Source organism: Nicotiana tabacum, chromosome 4 (genome assembly GCF_000715075.1).
Source record: "Nicotiana tabacum cultivar K326 chromosome 4, ASM71507v2, whole genome shotgun sequence".
NCBI lineage: Eukaryota > Viridiplantae > Streptophyta > Magnoliopsida > Solanales > Solanaceae > Nicotiana > Nicotiana tabacum.
In genome coordinates this window covers 40561954-40577415 of record NC_134083.1, presented here as the reverse complement: position 1 = coordinate 40577415, position 15462 = coordinate 40561954, and the positions used below count along the sequence as shown (strand labels likewise).

General features: G+C 37.3%; 1 protein-coding gene across 5 annotated transcripts; it reads right to left on the bottom strand.

Moving 5' to 3' along the window:
- Positions 1 to 10276: 10276 nt before the first annotated feature.
- LOC107772738 (cytochrome P450 71A3-like) lies at positions 10277 to 13650 on the bottom strand. Of its 5 annotated transcripts, none has more exons than XR_012708637.1 (4): positions 12508 to 13650; positions 11708 to 12048; positions 11523 to 11627; positions 10277 to 10947 (listed from the first exon to the last, which is right to left on the bottom strand). XR_012708637.1 is itself a non-coding variant. In XM_075251737.1 (3 exons), exons 1-3 carry the CDS (start codon positions 13399 to 13401, stop codon positions 10940 to 10942), a joined length of 1512 nt encoding a protein of 503 aa, XP_075107838.1. In that variant the 5' UTR covers positions 13402 to 13650; the 3' UTR covers positions 10277 to 10939. The 5 variants fall into 5 exon arrangements, 3 of the variants coding, with proteins under 3 accessions (XP_075107838.1, XP_075107839.1, XP_075107840.1); XR_012708636.1 differs by having other exon boundaries at positions 10348 to 10947; positions 11439 to 11627; XM_075251737.1 differs by having other exon boundaries at positions 11439 to 12048.
- Between the last annotated feature and the right edge of the window lie 1812 nt (positions 13651 to 15462).

Sequence of the window (15462 nt, the reverse complement as noted above, 5' to 3'; positions counted from 1 at the left end):
ATGACCTCTGTGGGTCCCAATAATACTGACACATAGCCTCGACATAATTTTTAATATGATTCTCAGCTCAATTTCTTTAGCACATAAAACTACATAGAAAATGCCAAGATTATTTGACTACCACATTCCACGAAAACAATTATGTCACAATTTTCATAGTTCACGCCCACACGCTCGTCACCTAGCATGTGCGTCACCTCCCAACAATTCACATAATACATATATTCAGGGTTCATACCTGCAACTCCAAGATTAGAAGAGTTACTTACCTCGAACAAGACGAATCCAATGCCGAGAAAGCTAAACAATGCTCCAGAAATCCCATTCCACGTGTATCAACTCCTGAACGGCTCGAATCTAGCCACAATAAATTTGATTCAGTCCACACAATTTATAGGAATTAATTCCATATCAAAATTCTAATATTTTCCACAAAATTTGAAATTACACTCCGAAAATCGCATGGGGCCCGCATCTCGGAATCCGACAAAACTCAAACAATCCGACAACCCATCCAATATCAAGTTCGACCATACTAATTTCACTCAATTCCAACTCCAAATCGATGTTCAAAACTCAAAATTTCATAGTATGAACTTTAGGGCAACACCCTCAATTTCCTCTTTAAATTCATCAACCAATTGCTAAAATGAAGATAGATTCATGGAATATAATCACAAGGGAGTTAAGAACACTTACCCCAAGTCGTGTGGAAAAGTTCCTCTCCAAAATCGCCCAAACCGAGCTCCAAAATCCGAAAATGGTGAAAAATCACGAACCCTCGAACTTAAAGGGTTCTGTCCAGCCCTTTCGCAGATGCGGACAAGAGGTCGCACCTGCGACCCTTGCTTCTGCCGCAACAACTCGCTTCTGTGAGAAAAGCTTGGCCAGCCCAAATCGCTTCTGCGATGCCTAGGACCGCATCTGCGGTCGCGCTTCTGCGCAAAAATCGCCACACCTGCAAAGACCCCAGGCCATCCCCAGTCCTACATCTGCGCGAACCCCGCCGTACCTGTGGCATCGCACCTGCGGCCAAGACCCTCGCAGGTGCAATCACATCAGAGGCAGCAGTTCCAGCATTTTCCTTAAGTCCGAATTTGATCCGTTAACAATACGAAACTCACCCGAGGCCCCCGGGACCTCAACCAAATACACCAACAAGTCCTAAAACATAGCACGGACCTACTCGAGGCCTCAAATCACATCAAACAACATCAAAACGACGATCCGTGCCTCAAATAAAAAATCTATGAACTTTGAACTTTCTAATTCTATATCTTGTGCCGAAATATATCAAATTAATCCAGAATGACTTCAAATTTTGCCCACAAGTCACATTTCACATTACAAACCTATTTCAATTTCCAGAATCGGATTCCGACCCCGAAATCAAAAAGTCAACCCCCGGTCAAACTTCCCAAAAATTCAATTTTCGCCATTTCAAGCCAAATTCCACTACGGACCTTCAAATAATTTTCCGGACACGCTCCTAAGTCCATAATCACCATACGAATCTATTGGAATTATCAGAATTCAAATCCGAGGTCGTTTACACATAAATCAACATTCGGTCGACTTTTCCAACTAAAGCTTACCATTATGAGACTAAATGTCTTAATTCATTCTGAAATATCTCCGGACCCGAACCAACTAACCCGATAAGTCATAAATCAACTATAATGCATAAATTGCATAGTAATTGGGGGAACGGGGTTGTAATACTCGAAACGACCGGCCGAATTGTTACATTCTCCCCCACTTAAACATATGTTCGTCCTCGAATGTGCTAAGAGTTATTTTCATGCCATCAACGCACTATTCCATCTTACAACACATGTACCCGAGGTGATCCCACGTCACCCTATTCCACATAGGCCTGACAATACAATACAACTAAAAATCCTTAATTTAACCTTAGCCCCAAAAAAAAACCTTGGAGCCAAATTTCTAACATCCAGAATTCTTTTCAAGACCTGAATCTCACATCTACACACTGTATAAGCCTGAACAAGCTGTATCCAGCTATAAACATAATCTCATATATAATCACATAACATACTACACAACTCGCATACTCGTAGCACCATTTCTGATTACAGTAACTACTCAAAACCAACCAAGTACTAGTATAAAACCCCGCATTCAAGAGAACCTCATTCCGAAAACTTAGTACACTGCCAATGATGAAAGAAACAATCAAAAACTCATGACCACTCATCAGATCAACTAGCCATAGATCTCTCTCGCCCCAACCAGAACCATAATCCTCTCCTAAGCTGACTTTCAATATTATCCTCCGGAATATACCATAATCAAGCATGATAGTACCCATTCTAGGTCCAATGACCTTATATTGTTAAGCAAAACTATCCCACAGACACGCCACATCAATATAACTCAATCCACCACTGCGCAATATGTGTACCCAAATATGGGAGATGTCTCAAGGAAGAGAACCGTATTGCAAGTTCAACAAGCACCACCACAACCGTAATGTTACAACCAATTCCTCAAATTTCATAAAGAGGATAACCGTAGACACATGTGCACAATTGTAGAGGAAGGAAATTAATGAATCAGATAAATTATAGCAGAAATAAAATTCCTACACACGACACGGACAACTCATGTGCCAATAATATGAATCGCCCGACATGGTCACAGGCCTCCAGTCCCAGCATATCACAAGTACACTTGTATATGATAATGAAATAAGATTCTCATGATCCTGGACTAGTATAAATACGTGTCATAGTGTAAGCATGTGCAAGGTCTGCCATCACACTTCAAATCGGCAATTTAATGCGGAAATAGTAACTACCCCATTTATTCAGGGAATTAGTCTCTTTATAACCTCAAGTGAAGCCTAGATAGTTCTCAACAAAGGTAAGAATACGAGAAATGTTATAACTTTACGCTTAATAGTCAACTCTAGGCATATCATAGCCTAAGCATTCTTTCGAGTATAAATACCTGCCCCAATGCCCGCATATTGGCTCAAATCTCACATATATGCACACTTATAGTGCGTAGCTATCACAAATAATTAACGCAACTAGTGCCTCTACTGAGTTAAAATAAAATACTCACCTCAAGTAGGCCGCAACCCTAAACAATATACTTCCGGGAACTCCCAGTCTCCCAATTCATTGAACACATGAATCACCGTAACTGATCCCAACTCCAGCACAAGAATGACTAACACATCTTCCATTCACGATAATCCCATCAGGAATACTTTCATAATTCTTCCGTGCCACATAGCAATAATTTGAATATCAGCAGTTTATTAACCAGGTGAGTACTGCAATACCGATGAACATCCGTAAGTCAAAACACAACGCGCCTTCTGAAATGCGCACCTTTCTCAGGAATTACTGAGCAGTTATAACATTCATCGAAATATCTGAAACTAACCATGTTGTCCAACATTCGTTACCTTCTCTTCAAGACTGAACTGTCACCTTGTACATGTAAATCATAATCCCGCACAACACACCACATCTATTATGCCATCATGTGAAAAGCATAAGAATCTCATTATCAACTCTGAGTAAATAGCAAATTAAATACCCGGTAAGTTAGAAACCTTCCTCTTGCTTCCTTCCAGGAGAAAATCACAATACACAACACGTTTCCCACACCAGTAGAAAATATCCGGTTCAAACCATGGTAGAAACCATCAAGAACACTTTGAAATCCATTTGCACATAACCAAGCTATTAGAACTTAATTTCTCTAACTCGACATGGCCACGCAGGTCACCAAACCCAAGAATATTGTCACCAAAATATCTATAAAGTCTTACCACATCGTAATTACCCAAAGGACCGATCCTACCATTACCATACTGGCCCAGTCTACTACCCAGTTGTCCTATTTCTCCGAGATCCTTCCGAATTTGTCTTCAGATTGATACTTCTCCTTGCTAAAACACCACGATCTTTAACCATAACTCACCCCACAAATCTTAGCATAGAACCACAATGCCGTACGGTCCATAAGCAACTGCATTCTTCTTAAGTACCCCAAAAGCACCACAACCGAGACATCCACTTTGAAAGACCTTATGTGAATTTAAAATTGTTCCTCTCTCCTTATCTTATACTGAAATGTAGAATCCATAGTCATACAGAATTACCGCAAGTCCCGACACCATCCAATGTAATTAACCAATTCTAGCGATACACAAATCCGAAAAATTTTCAATTGCCACTTATACATTTTTGAATCCATTAGCACCTTCTCGAAAGTCACCCATTTTGCTCAAATCTAAAAATTGCACCGCCCAAACGGGCTGAAAGACACGTGACCCATTAGCACAACAACACTCAAAGAGGTAATCCTGCCTTAACACCATCAATCAAATTCATACTTTGTGCGCACTACATTTTTCAAAGTGACAACTTAATCATTCCATGATTTTTTCATATTTCCATAAAGTGCAATGTACCCCGTATTCTGAAATTTTCCTTACTCGAGTCATCCTCGATCTCAACCTTTGCAAGTCATAACTAACCCACAAGTATGCCTCAGACCAAAACTAAACTTTTACATATAACCATTAATTGAATTGTCAATAGAAGGCTCTCCCACTTGGCTCAAAGCCATAGATTTAAACACTCCATAACTCACAATACCTATACTTTATTACTGCCATAATACTGCAGTCAGTACAACTAAAATTCTTTTCAAGCTCATGCAACACCAACCATCAAATACCTCAATCGTCCTCTAAGTTCGCATTTATTCTCTTAACATTCAAGTCAACTTTCTCAACTAGATTCAAATTCATATCTCAACACATATGCCCCATTGGTTGCAAAGAAACTATCCATTCACATTATAAGGAACACACCTATGTAGATTACTCCGCAGGGGATAACCCACATGCTTAGCCTCAAATTGGTATCTTGTTATACCCTTTCGCAATTACAATTACTATGAAATCACTTAATCTTTCTGAGTCCAAACTCATTAACCAGACATGAGAATTTAATTTGTCCCAAAATTTAACAATGTGAAAGATTCTTCAAAACATTCATACTCGAGACTGTACGTCACATCAAAACGAAAATAAAGCACCCAATGGCCTTCATTTACATTTCAAGGAAACACTTCTCGTCACATTCAAATCGTCTTAACACATCTCGCAGTTATATCATACTCATCACAAAGCCATTCCACCACTCATCGAGCCACAAATTCCACTCGTAGGGGCATTACCGGACATATGAGTCCAAATGTACAGGTTATAACTAAAGCTACCGAGCCTAAGCTGCAGTCTAAACCTGGCCTCAAGTCTTCCAGACTGACCCATCACTAAAACACATAATACACATCTTGAACCTTGTTCATACAAACACAAGCCGACGATGCATAGCTGATAGCGAGCGCTCATGTGCGCATACGAATACGTGGAAAGAATTCAAAGGGTTATATCTCAAGCTGAATCAATTCCGCACGATAAGGAAAGAAATATGGGAAGTATATATATCCAAAATGCCATGTAGCCTCTCGAAGATAAGTATGGACGTCATCATACCGATCCGCAAGACTCTACTAGACACTTGCTCATGACTTGTAGAACCTATGAACCTGGCTTTGATACCACCTTGTCACGACCAAAAATCTAACTAGTCGTGATGGTACCTAACCCAACCCGATAGGTAAGCCAATTACCAACTATCCCATTCCAATGAAATTAATAAGGCAATTAATCAAAGAAAATATATAAAACTAATACATTTCCCAAGAACTGGTAGTATAAATCATGAGCTTTTAAGAATAGAGTTTACAAAGCTGGTATGAAGTAAATACATCATCTGCTTGAAAATTACTTAAACAGAGTTTTATGAATCTAAGGCTACCATGAACAAGAGGCACCTACAACAAGAACGTAAGTACATCTTCAGATCCAGCTCCTAACGAACACAGCAACATCAACAACCAACATCTGCACGCAAGGTGCAGAAGAGTAGTATGAGGACAACCGACCCCATGTACTCAATAAGTAACAAACCTAACCTTAGGTTAAAAGTAGTGACGAGCTTCTACCAAGGTCGGTGCCAAAAACAATAGTCCACAACAGTCCATAACAACGTAAAGCAAATAATATAAGAAGTAACTCAGAGATAAAATGCTCAGCTAAATCATGATTTCTAAAAATAGTTATTCCTTTCAAGTATATCAGTGAAAACCCAGATCGTTTACCGAAGTTGCCAAAAGTATGAATAAGTTTGAAAACAATAATTTTTCCAAAATCCTTTCAATAATAAATGAGATGTTTCATTTTCTTTCCAAATAACATGTATAAAACAAATGCATCACCTTGCCCATCTGTCAACATGTATGAGAAATCATGAATGATGTGATACTGTACAACATGAGGAAAATACATCTCTATGCCTGTATGTCAAATGTGCATGTCAATGCGATGCAACTCAGTGATAAAATCATATGCATACTCTCAGAGTATCATTTCACTCAGTCCTCCCAGTCACTCAGTCCTCACAGTCACTCAGTCCTCAAAATTGTTCGGCACTCGCACTCAGTAGGTACGTGCACTCATTGGGGGTGTGTACAGACTCCAGAGAGGCTCCTTCCGCCCAAGCGCTATAATCTTCACGGACAACTCACGTGATGCACAGACAACTCACGTGATATAGTATCAATATTTGTATCCACACGGATAACTCACATTCTATAATAAGCCAATCTAGCCTGCTGCGATGTACAACCCGATCCCATAATAATAAAGTATATAAAGCCAATATGGCATGCTGCGACGTGCAGCCCGATCCCATAATTATCCTCACAATCAAGACCTCGACCCCACTTAGTCATCAATCTCTCCAGTCTCTCTCTCATGGGCTCGCAATGTCATGAAAGTAGCCCGAAAATGATGATATGATGTATCGATAAATAAAAAAAGAGACTGAGTTATGATATGTAATGACATGAATATGACCGAGTATGAATTTTCAACTTAAAAAAAATAATTCACAGCAATATGACCTCTGTGGGTCCAATAATACTGACACATAGCCTCGACATAATTTTTAATATAATTCTCAGCTCAGTTTCTTTAGCACATAAAACTACATAGAAAATGCCAAGATTATTTGACTACCAAATTCCTTGGAAACAATTATGTCACAATTTTCATAGTGCATGCCCACATGCCCGTCACCTAGCATGTGTGTCACCTCCCAACAATTCACATAATATATATATTCAGGGTTCATACCCTCAGCTCCAAGATTAGAAGAGTTACTTATCTCGAACAAGACGAATCCAATGCCGAGCAAGTTAAACAATACTCCAGAAATCCCATTCTGCGCGTATCAACTCCTGAACAGCTCGAATCTAGCCACAATAAATTTGATACATTACACACAATTTATAGGAATTAATTCCATATCAAAATTCTAATGTTTTCCACAAAATCCAAAATTACACTCCAAAAATCGCCTGTGGGGCCCAAGTGTCGGAATCCGACGAAACTCAAAAAATCCGACAACTCATCCAATTACAAGTTCAACCATACTAATTTCACTCAATTCCAACTCCAAATCAATGTTCAAAACTCAAAAATTCATATTATGAATTTTAGGCCAACACCCCCAATTTTGTCTTTAAATTCATCAACCAATTACTAAAATGAAGATAGATTCATAGAATATAGTCACAAAGGAATTAAGAACACTTACCCCAAGTCGTGTGGAAAGGTTGCTCTCCACAATCGACCAAACCGAGCTCTAAAATCTGAAAATGGTGAAAAATCACAAACCCTCGAACTTAAAGGGTTCTGTCCAGCCCTTTCGCAGATGCGGACAAGAGGACGCACCTGCGACCCTCGCTTCCACGAGAATAGCTTGGCCAGCCCAGTACCGCATCTGCGCCAACCCTACCGCACCTGCGGCCAAGACCCTCGTAGGTGCGATCACATCAGAGGCAGCAATTCCAGCATTTTCCTTAAGTCCGAATTTGATCCGTTAACCATCCGAAACTCACCCTAGGCCCCCGGGACTTCAACCAAATAGACCAACAAGTCCTAAAACATACCACGGACCTACTCGAGGCCTCAAATCACATCAAACAACATCAAAACAACGAATCACACCTCTAATCAAAAATCTATAAATTTTGAACTTTCAAATTCTATATCTTGTGCCGAAACACATCAAATTAATCAGGAATGACTTCAAATTTTGAAAACAAGTCACATTTCACATTACAGACCTATTCCAATTTCCAGAATCGGATTCCGACCCCGATATCATAAAGTCAACCCCCCGGTCAAACTTCCCAAAAATTCAATTTTCGCCATTTCAAGCCAAATTACACTACGGACCTCCAAATAATTTTTTGGATACGCTCTTAAGTCCAAAATCACCATACGAATCTATTAGAATTGTTAGAATTCAAATCCGAGGTCGTTTACATATAAATCGACATCCGGTCGACTTTTCCAACTTAAGCTTACCATTCTGACACTAAGTGTCTCTATTCATTCTGAAATCTCTCCGGACCCGAACCAACTAACCCGATATATCATAAATCAACTGTAATGCATAAATTGCACAGTAATTGGGGAAACAGGATTGTAATACTCGAAACGACCAGTCGGGTCATTACACGTTTTCTTCTCTGATTTTAATCATGCAATGGTTAGCATTGTGCCCATTTTTGTTACAATGAGTATATGTAGAAAGATTTCTAGTTCTAGTCGGATATTTATGACGAGTAAACTGATTTGATCTAACTGAACTATGATTGGTGAATTTTCGCAATTCATTCAGTTGAAGTTGAAGTTCATTAACTTCATCTTGAAGCATATCTCTCTCAATTTCACATACTTCCAACTTCAAAGCCCAGTCTTTCTTTTCTCTTTGGATTTTTTGAAGTTCATTTAGAACTTTCTCAATATATGCAACAGCAATATCAATAAACTCTTGGAGTTCATGACAGTTAGGACATGTAGGAAGACGTACCTCATTTGTTCCTTCGTCTGCCATGAGACCAAGTTCACCTGAGTCTTCATCGTTATCTTCTTTGATGGCCATGAAGCACATGTTGGCAATTTCTTCGTGATCAGATTCTTCTTCATCACTCCAAGCTCCAAATGATTTCTTCTTTTGAAAGTTCCTGCTTAGTTTCTTTTTTAGTTGAGGACATTCAGCTTAAATGTGTCCATATTTTTCACACTCGTATCATCTTCTATCATTTTTGTCATTATCATTGTTCATCTTCCCTTTTCTGAAATTAGATTTACCTCTTCTGTTGTTTCTGTTTTTCTTCATCATGCTTATTACAACTTTGGAAAGTATAGTTATGTTCTCATCTTATTCTCTTCCTCCTCCTCCTCCTCCTCCTCCTTCTTCTTCTTCTTCTTCTTCTTCATTTTTCGATACAGTTGCGTTGAATGCAACTGTCTTCTTCTTTTCTTGTTGAACTTGCCTGTCTAAGTGTATTTTTTCAAACGCAATTAGATCACCTCTAAGTTCATCATAGAAAATTTTATCAAGATCCTGACATTCCAAAGCAATGACTTGTTCTCTGCTTTTGATTGGTCTACCAAATGATTTTAAGTCTCCAAGGATTTTGCTGAACCTGGAAAATATTTCCTCTACTGATTCTCCATCCTTCATTTGAAACAATTCATAGTCTCGAACTAGGAGATTGATCCTTGTTTCTTTCACTTCGTTGGTTCCTTCATATGTGACCTCTAACTTATCCCACATTTCCTTTGCAATTTCATAGCTTGATATCTTTTCATATTCTTCTCCGCTGATAGCATTGTACAACATATTTTTTGCCTTAGTATTCACTTGAATAATGACTGATTATTCTTCAGTGTAATCATCTAAGTCAAGAGGATCAGATGATACTATGATTTGACCGTTGTCGTTCTTCTTTGAAAGAATTGGAAGATTTTTTTTCTTGATCACGCGCCAAACTTTAATATCATATGACATAGTGTAGGTCTCCATGCGCACTTTTCAATGAGAGAAGTGATGGCCATTGAAGTAAGGGGGTCGTACCCGAGAAGTTCCTTCTTGAGATAGTGCTCCAACGACTGTATTTGATCCCATGATCTTTTCCTCACTTGCTGTTAAGAAATATTTGTGAGTCTTGCTCTGATACTAATTGAAAGTACAAGAGAGGGGTGAATTGTAACTAATTTAAAAACTTAGTCGACTTAGCTTTATCAATAGGTTTGATTGATGGTGAAAATAAATTACAAGGAATTTAAAGACTGAGAACACAAGAGTTTTATACTGATTCAGTACCGGTGTGGTACCTACATCTAATTCCCTTGGGTCACAAGGGTTCTCTTAGATCTTCAATGATAGTAGCAGTGATTTTATGGATCGTTTACCCAAACGATTTTCGACAACAGTGTGTTTATAAACTTGACACAACTCTTACTTTGCTTCCTAACACTTCCTATCTTTTGAGACACTAGTAAACTTAGGAATACAGTATTTGTGCTAAGAACTAGGAAGACATAGAAAATAGTGGTAAGTTGCATAGTTGAATTCTTTAATCTGCCAGTCTTCTTATACGAGAGTCTTGAGTAGCAGTTGCAGATTGACCCTTGATTGAGGCACAAAATATTCTAAGAGTTTTTACCCAAGGGGTGTCTCCGAATCCTGCTCAAGAGATGGGCTGGATTCATTTACGTCCTTCCTTTTCATATTCATAATGAGGGGAGTGATTTGTGGCTTGACTTGATCGATCAATATTCAGAATCTCCAGATCCCAAATCAATCCTTGAAGTAGGGACTGCCTTCCTATAGCGATTGCGCTTGATCTTGTTTCTTTTTTGATGGCCTTGACATCCTTTGATTTAGCATTGTCCTTGCTGCATTTGATCTTGTTTCCTTTATGATATCTTTAACATATTGACTACCTTTGATTTAGTACTGCTTTCCTAATTTCCTGCAATTAAATAGATACAGTTAGATTTACATTATTGTCATCATTGAAACTTAGGTATAACAAAGTCTATATATATAAAATGTCAAATTCGTTCAAGTAGTACGACGATGATTCATTCTGATAATATTTTTCACGTTAATGGAATAAAGACTTGCTCCTTGAGTCCTCTCTCAAACATGGACCAAGAGCAAATAGATTGACACATAAAACATTTCTATTTTGTAGTAGTTGTACACTGTTGTATGTTATGCAAAAAGATTCTGCTTCAAAAGCCCTGGGCTCAGTTTATCCTTTTCTTCATTTTCTTACAACTGTGGTATTCTGCAAATTTGCGTGCATTGGTACCTATTATCTTCTATCTGTAAAAGTATCAGATAAACTTAAAGTATAAATATCGTACATAGTTTTATTATAACATTCATTTAGAGCTTTTTTTCTTCATCTCTAGCAAGTATTTAACATGGGTGAATATTTCAGAAAAGGCTACTAACTAGAGTAAGGAGTGGCCACTGCTAGCAAAGGTGATTTCCTACGAACAGTGATGCCAGTGCCTTCAGTCATATCCAAATCCCCACCTTTTATCCCTTGTGGTAATGCAAAATTGAACTTGTGCACAAGCCTTGCTAATGCTAGCTCATTTACAATAATACCAAAAGCAATTCCTGGACAGCCCCTCCTGCCTGCACCAAAGGGAATCAACTCAAAGTTTAGTCCTTTGACATCAATATCACTACTTAAAAAAAATCTCTCTGGCCGGTACTTCTCTGGATTTTCCCACGACAATGGGTCTCTTCCGATTGCCCAAGCATTAACAATGACTTGAGTTTTAGCAGGGATATGATAGCCTAGTAATTTTACGTCTTCCAATGATTCTCGAGGGATTAGCAGTGGAACCGGTGGATGAAGTCTGAGAGTTTCTTTGATCACTGCTTTCAGATACTGCATATTTCCTAAGTCGTCCTCTGTTATCTCTGATTTCCCTTGGGCTAATTGTCGCACTTCATTCTGTAATTTTTCCATGGCACTCGGATGCGTCAAAAGCTCTGTCATTATCCACTCCAGAGTTGTATAAGTTGTATCCGTACCAGCAGCAAATGTATCCTATGCATTAAAAAGAAACACAGAGCAATTAAATAGCTGAAGCTCCATTTTACATCCAGAGTTTTCCAATATTTGAATTACAGTCACTATCCATGGGTGGATGAAGCAGTAAAACACTTGGTGCAGTTTCACCATTGCTTTTCTTCTTGAATTAATTAGTATTATTTCACATTCATTGATTTAATTTTTTTGAAGAATTAGCCCAAATAGCCGCCCACCCAACTACTTAAACTAAAAATAGCATGCGAAAGTATGATATATGCATAATTTATGTATTATATGTGTATAATCAATATATAATTTATGTATATGATAGAAAAACTAAACAATGAATATGACCGGCCATTTGTGTATAGAAAATATCAAAGACACACACCATAAGAAATACCTTAAGACACCAAATTTTTATTATGGGGACAATACTAATACAATTCAGGTTTGGAAGTACGAGAGGCTTACCAAGAGAATAGCTTTCAATGAATCCCTTTGAAGAGGATAGCCTGTTTCATCTGCATTCTGAATTTCCAACAAAACGTCCACGAAGTCTTTAGCTTCCCCCGAGCGGTATTCTCCTTTTCTGATATGTTCTTCAATCACACTCTCCAAAAATGTGTCCAACTCTTTTGCTGTTTTCTCCACTTCAGTGTCAAGACCACTAATTTTATTGAGCCATTCAAGCCATGGAATATATTCCCCAACGTTGAATGTACCTAAAAGGTTCACAAATCCATCTAAGGTGGCTTTAGCATTTATTCCACTTTCCCCTTCATTATATTTCCTCCCTAAGGCCACTCTGCTAATAATGTTATTAGTCAGAGAACAGAAAAGATCTCTCAAATCTATCACCGAACTCGAATATTCACACTCTTGTTTGATATTTTCAATCATGTTCGATATTTCTTCTTCTCTGACATAACGAAAAGATCGGACTCTTTTGTTGCTAAGAAGATGAAGCACAGTAACACTTCTTACTTGCCTCCAATATTCACCATAAGGACTGAAGGCTATATCTTTGGAGCCATAAAATAGTCTATCAGCAATGCTGGATTTAGGTCTGCTTGACCAGACGAGATCATGGGTTTTCATGATATTACGAGCAGCAGCAGCACAGGAAGCAACGACCACTGGCTTACTGCCAAAGTGAAGTAGCATTACTGGACCATGTTTTTCTGATAGTTTATGGAGAGAACGATGAGGATGTGACCCAAGTTGGTGCAAATTTCCTATTATTGGAAGCTTTCTTGGAGATGGTGGTAACTTATTTTGGGTGTTTGAAGTAGTAAAGAACCGTTGATGGAGGAAGAAAATGAAAACAAGCAGAGAAATTATAAGAGTGTAAAAGGGGAGATCCATTTTTGTTTGAGCAAGGAGTATTAGAAGAATTCAAGAATTGGGTATAATATATTTGGAGACAAATGTATATAGAAAACAAACGTCATACCTAAAGCTGATTTTGTGTGTTGGCACATATTCGGAAAAGCTTCACCACACAAACTAAAGGAGACGTTCGACCGCAATTATCTGCATTGCATGACAAAAAGGAACCAAGATACTTGCCCTGCTTCTAGCTAGCAAATAATTACATTTTCTTTTTCTTTCTTTTTTGTTCTTTTCATCTTGGTTTCCATATATAATTCCTTTCTATGTGATAAGGAAAATGAAAAAATCCCAATGCGTTCATTTCATATTATATTTCTATAAATAGCTAAATTGAAGTCCACAAAAGTAATTAAAAATTGTATACGATAATGTTCTTTCATTGAGGCACATTGTTCTTCGTTTTCAACGATACATAAGGCCATAAGTTTTTGTTTGCTTTTTTCCATTTTAATTTATATTGATTTTTTTTCATCTTCTACTAAATTGACAAAATAATAATACAATTTCGCAACAAATTTTGGGGCAATCTCTCATTATAGTCAAGAGTGTAATAAGTGTATATTACTCCATATTACACACTAAGATAATAAATAGTCCTTCCCGATAGCGGCATCAAAAATTTATTGCGGTCAAACGCACATGCAAGTATACGCGATCGTCAAGTAATAGGTAATTAGAAGTCAGATGTTGAAACTTATATCCAACTATTAACTAAATTAGATTATCCTAATTATTTAGATAATGATCATACTATATTATAAGGATGAAGATCAAAATTTAAATGTGAAAGACCAAAATGACCCTATAATATTATTGAATTTTTATGCCCTTAAAATTTATATTAATAATACCTTCAATATTAATAAATAAAATAAGTAAACTACAAAAGTTATTTTATAATGTTAAATTTGCCTTGAGATTGTCAAAGAATTAATTAAGGTACATGTGTCTAAATTCTTCGCTTTATAAAGTTAAGCTATTTACGGTTCTTATATTTTATCTTCTCCTTTTATCTTTCTTAGCTTAAATATTCAGATTATTATGATTTCTAAGTGCAATTCTTTTCTTATAAATGCAATCATAATTTAAAGCGTCTTACCATCTATGTACAAAACGATATAAAATTTTCAGTTTTATACTAATTATATGGAATATACGTACAACGTGTGTGCCCAACGACTAGTTAAACTCAAAAGTGGTGATACTAAACTAATTAAACTAAAAAGAAAACACTAATAAACTCTAAACAAAAGTAGAATAGGTTTTTATGTTATCAATATGATGAAAACGATCTAGGATTATGAGCTATCTAACAATCCTATAGTATTCTTCACTTAAATTGACTAATTAATTTATCTAATTTATTAGTTGACATGGTTAATATTGCTCATAAGAATCTATCGAGTTCTTACTCGTTTATTCAAGCTAATCTAACGCCGATATGTCTATGGAGTTAGAATCAATAAGAATGCATTCATAATTTCCGAAATAACCAAGCAAGGCAATTAGCATATGTCTATCCTAACAGCGAATTTGTTCCCCGATGCCCAGATTCAAGAACCTGCTCCACTCAATCCTATCTAGAATTCCCGATGCCCAAATTCAAGAACCTGCTCTACTCAATCCTATCTAAAATTCTCACTTTCGAGTTCATAAACTAAAGGAGACGTTCGACCGCAATTATTTGCATTGCATGACAAAAAAGGAAAACGTAATCTAACTTTAACCACAAAATTTGTTTCGTACGATGTACGTTCACTAGATAGTTGATAAGCAACTAATATACTTGCCCTGCTTCTAGCTAGCAAATAATTACATTTTCTTTTTCTTTCTTTTTTGTTCTTTTCATCTTGGTTTTCATATATAATTCCTTTCTATGTGATACGGAAAATGAAAAAATCCAGCATAGTTATGAACATGTTGTTTGTGTTTTGAGTATTTTTGAAGTAAGGCATAAGTTAAGGGAAGTGTAAGTGATTGCATATGCTACAGTTTAATTGTTGCTATCAACCATGGTCATTGGTGTAGTGTGTC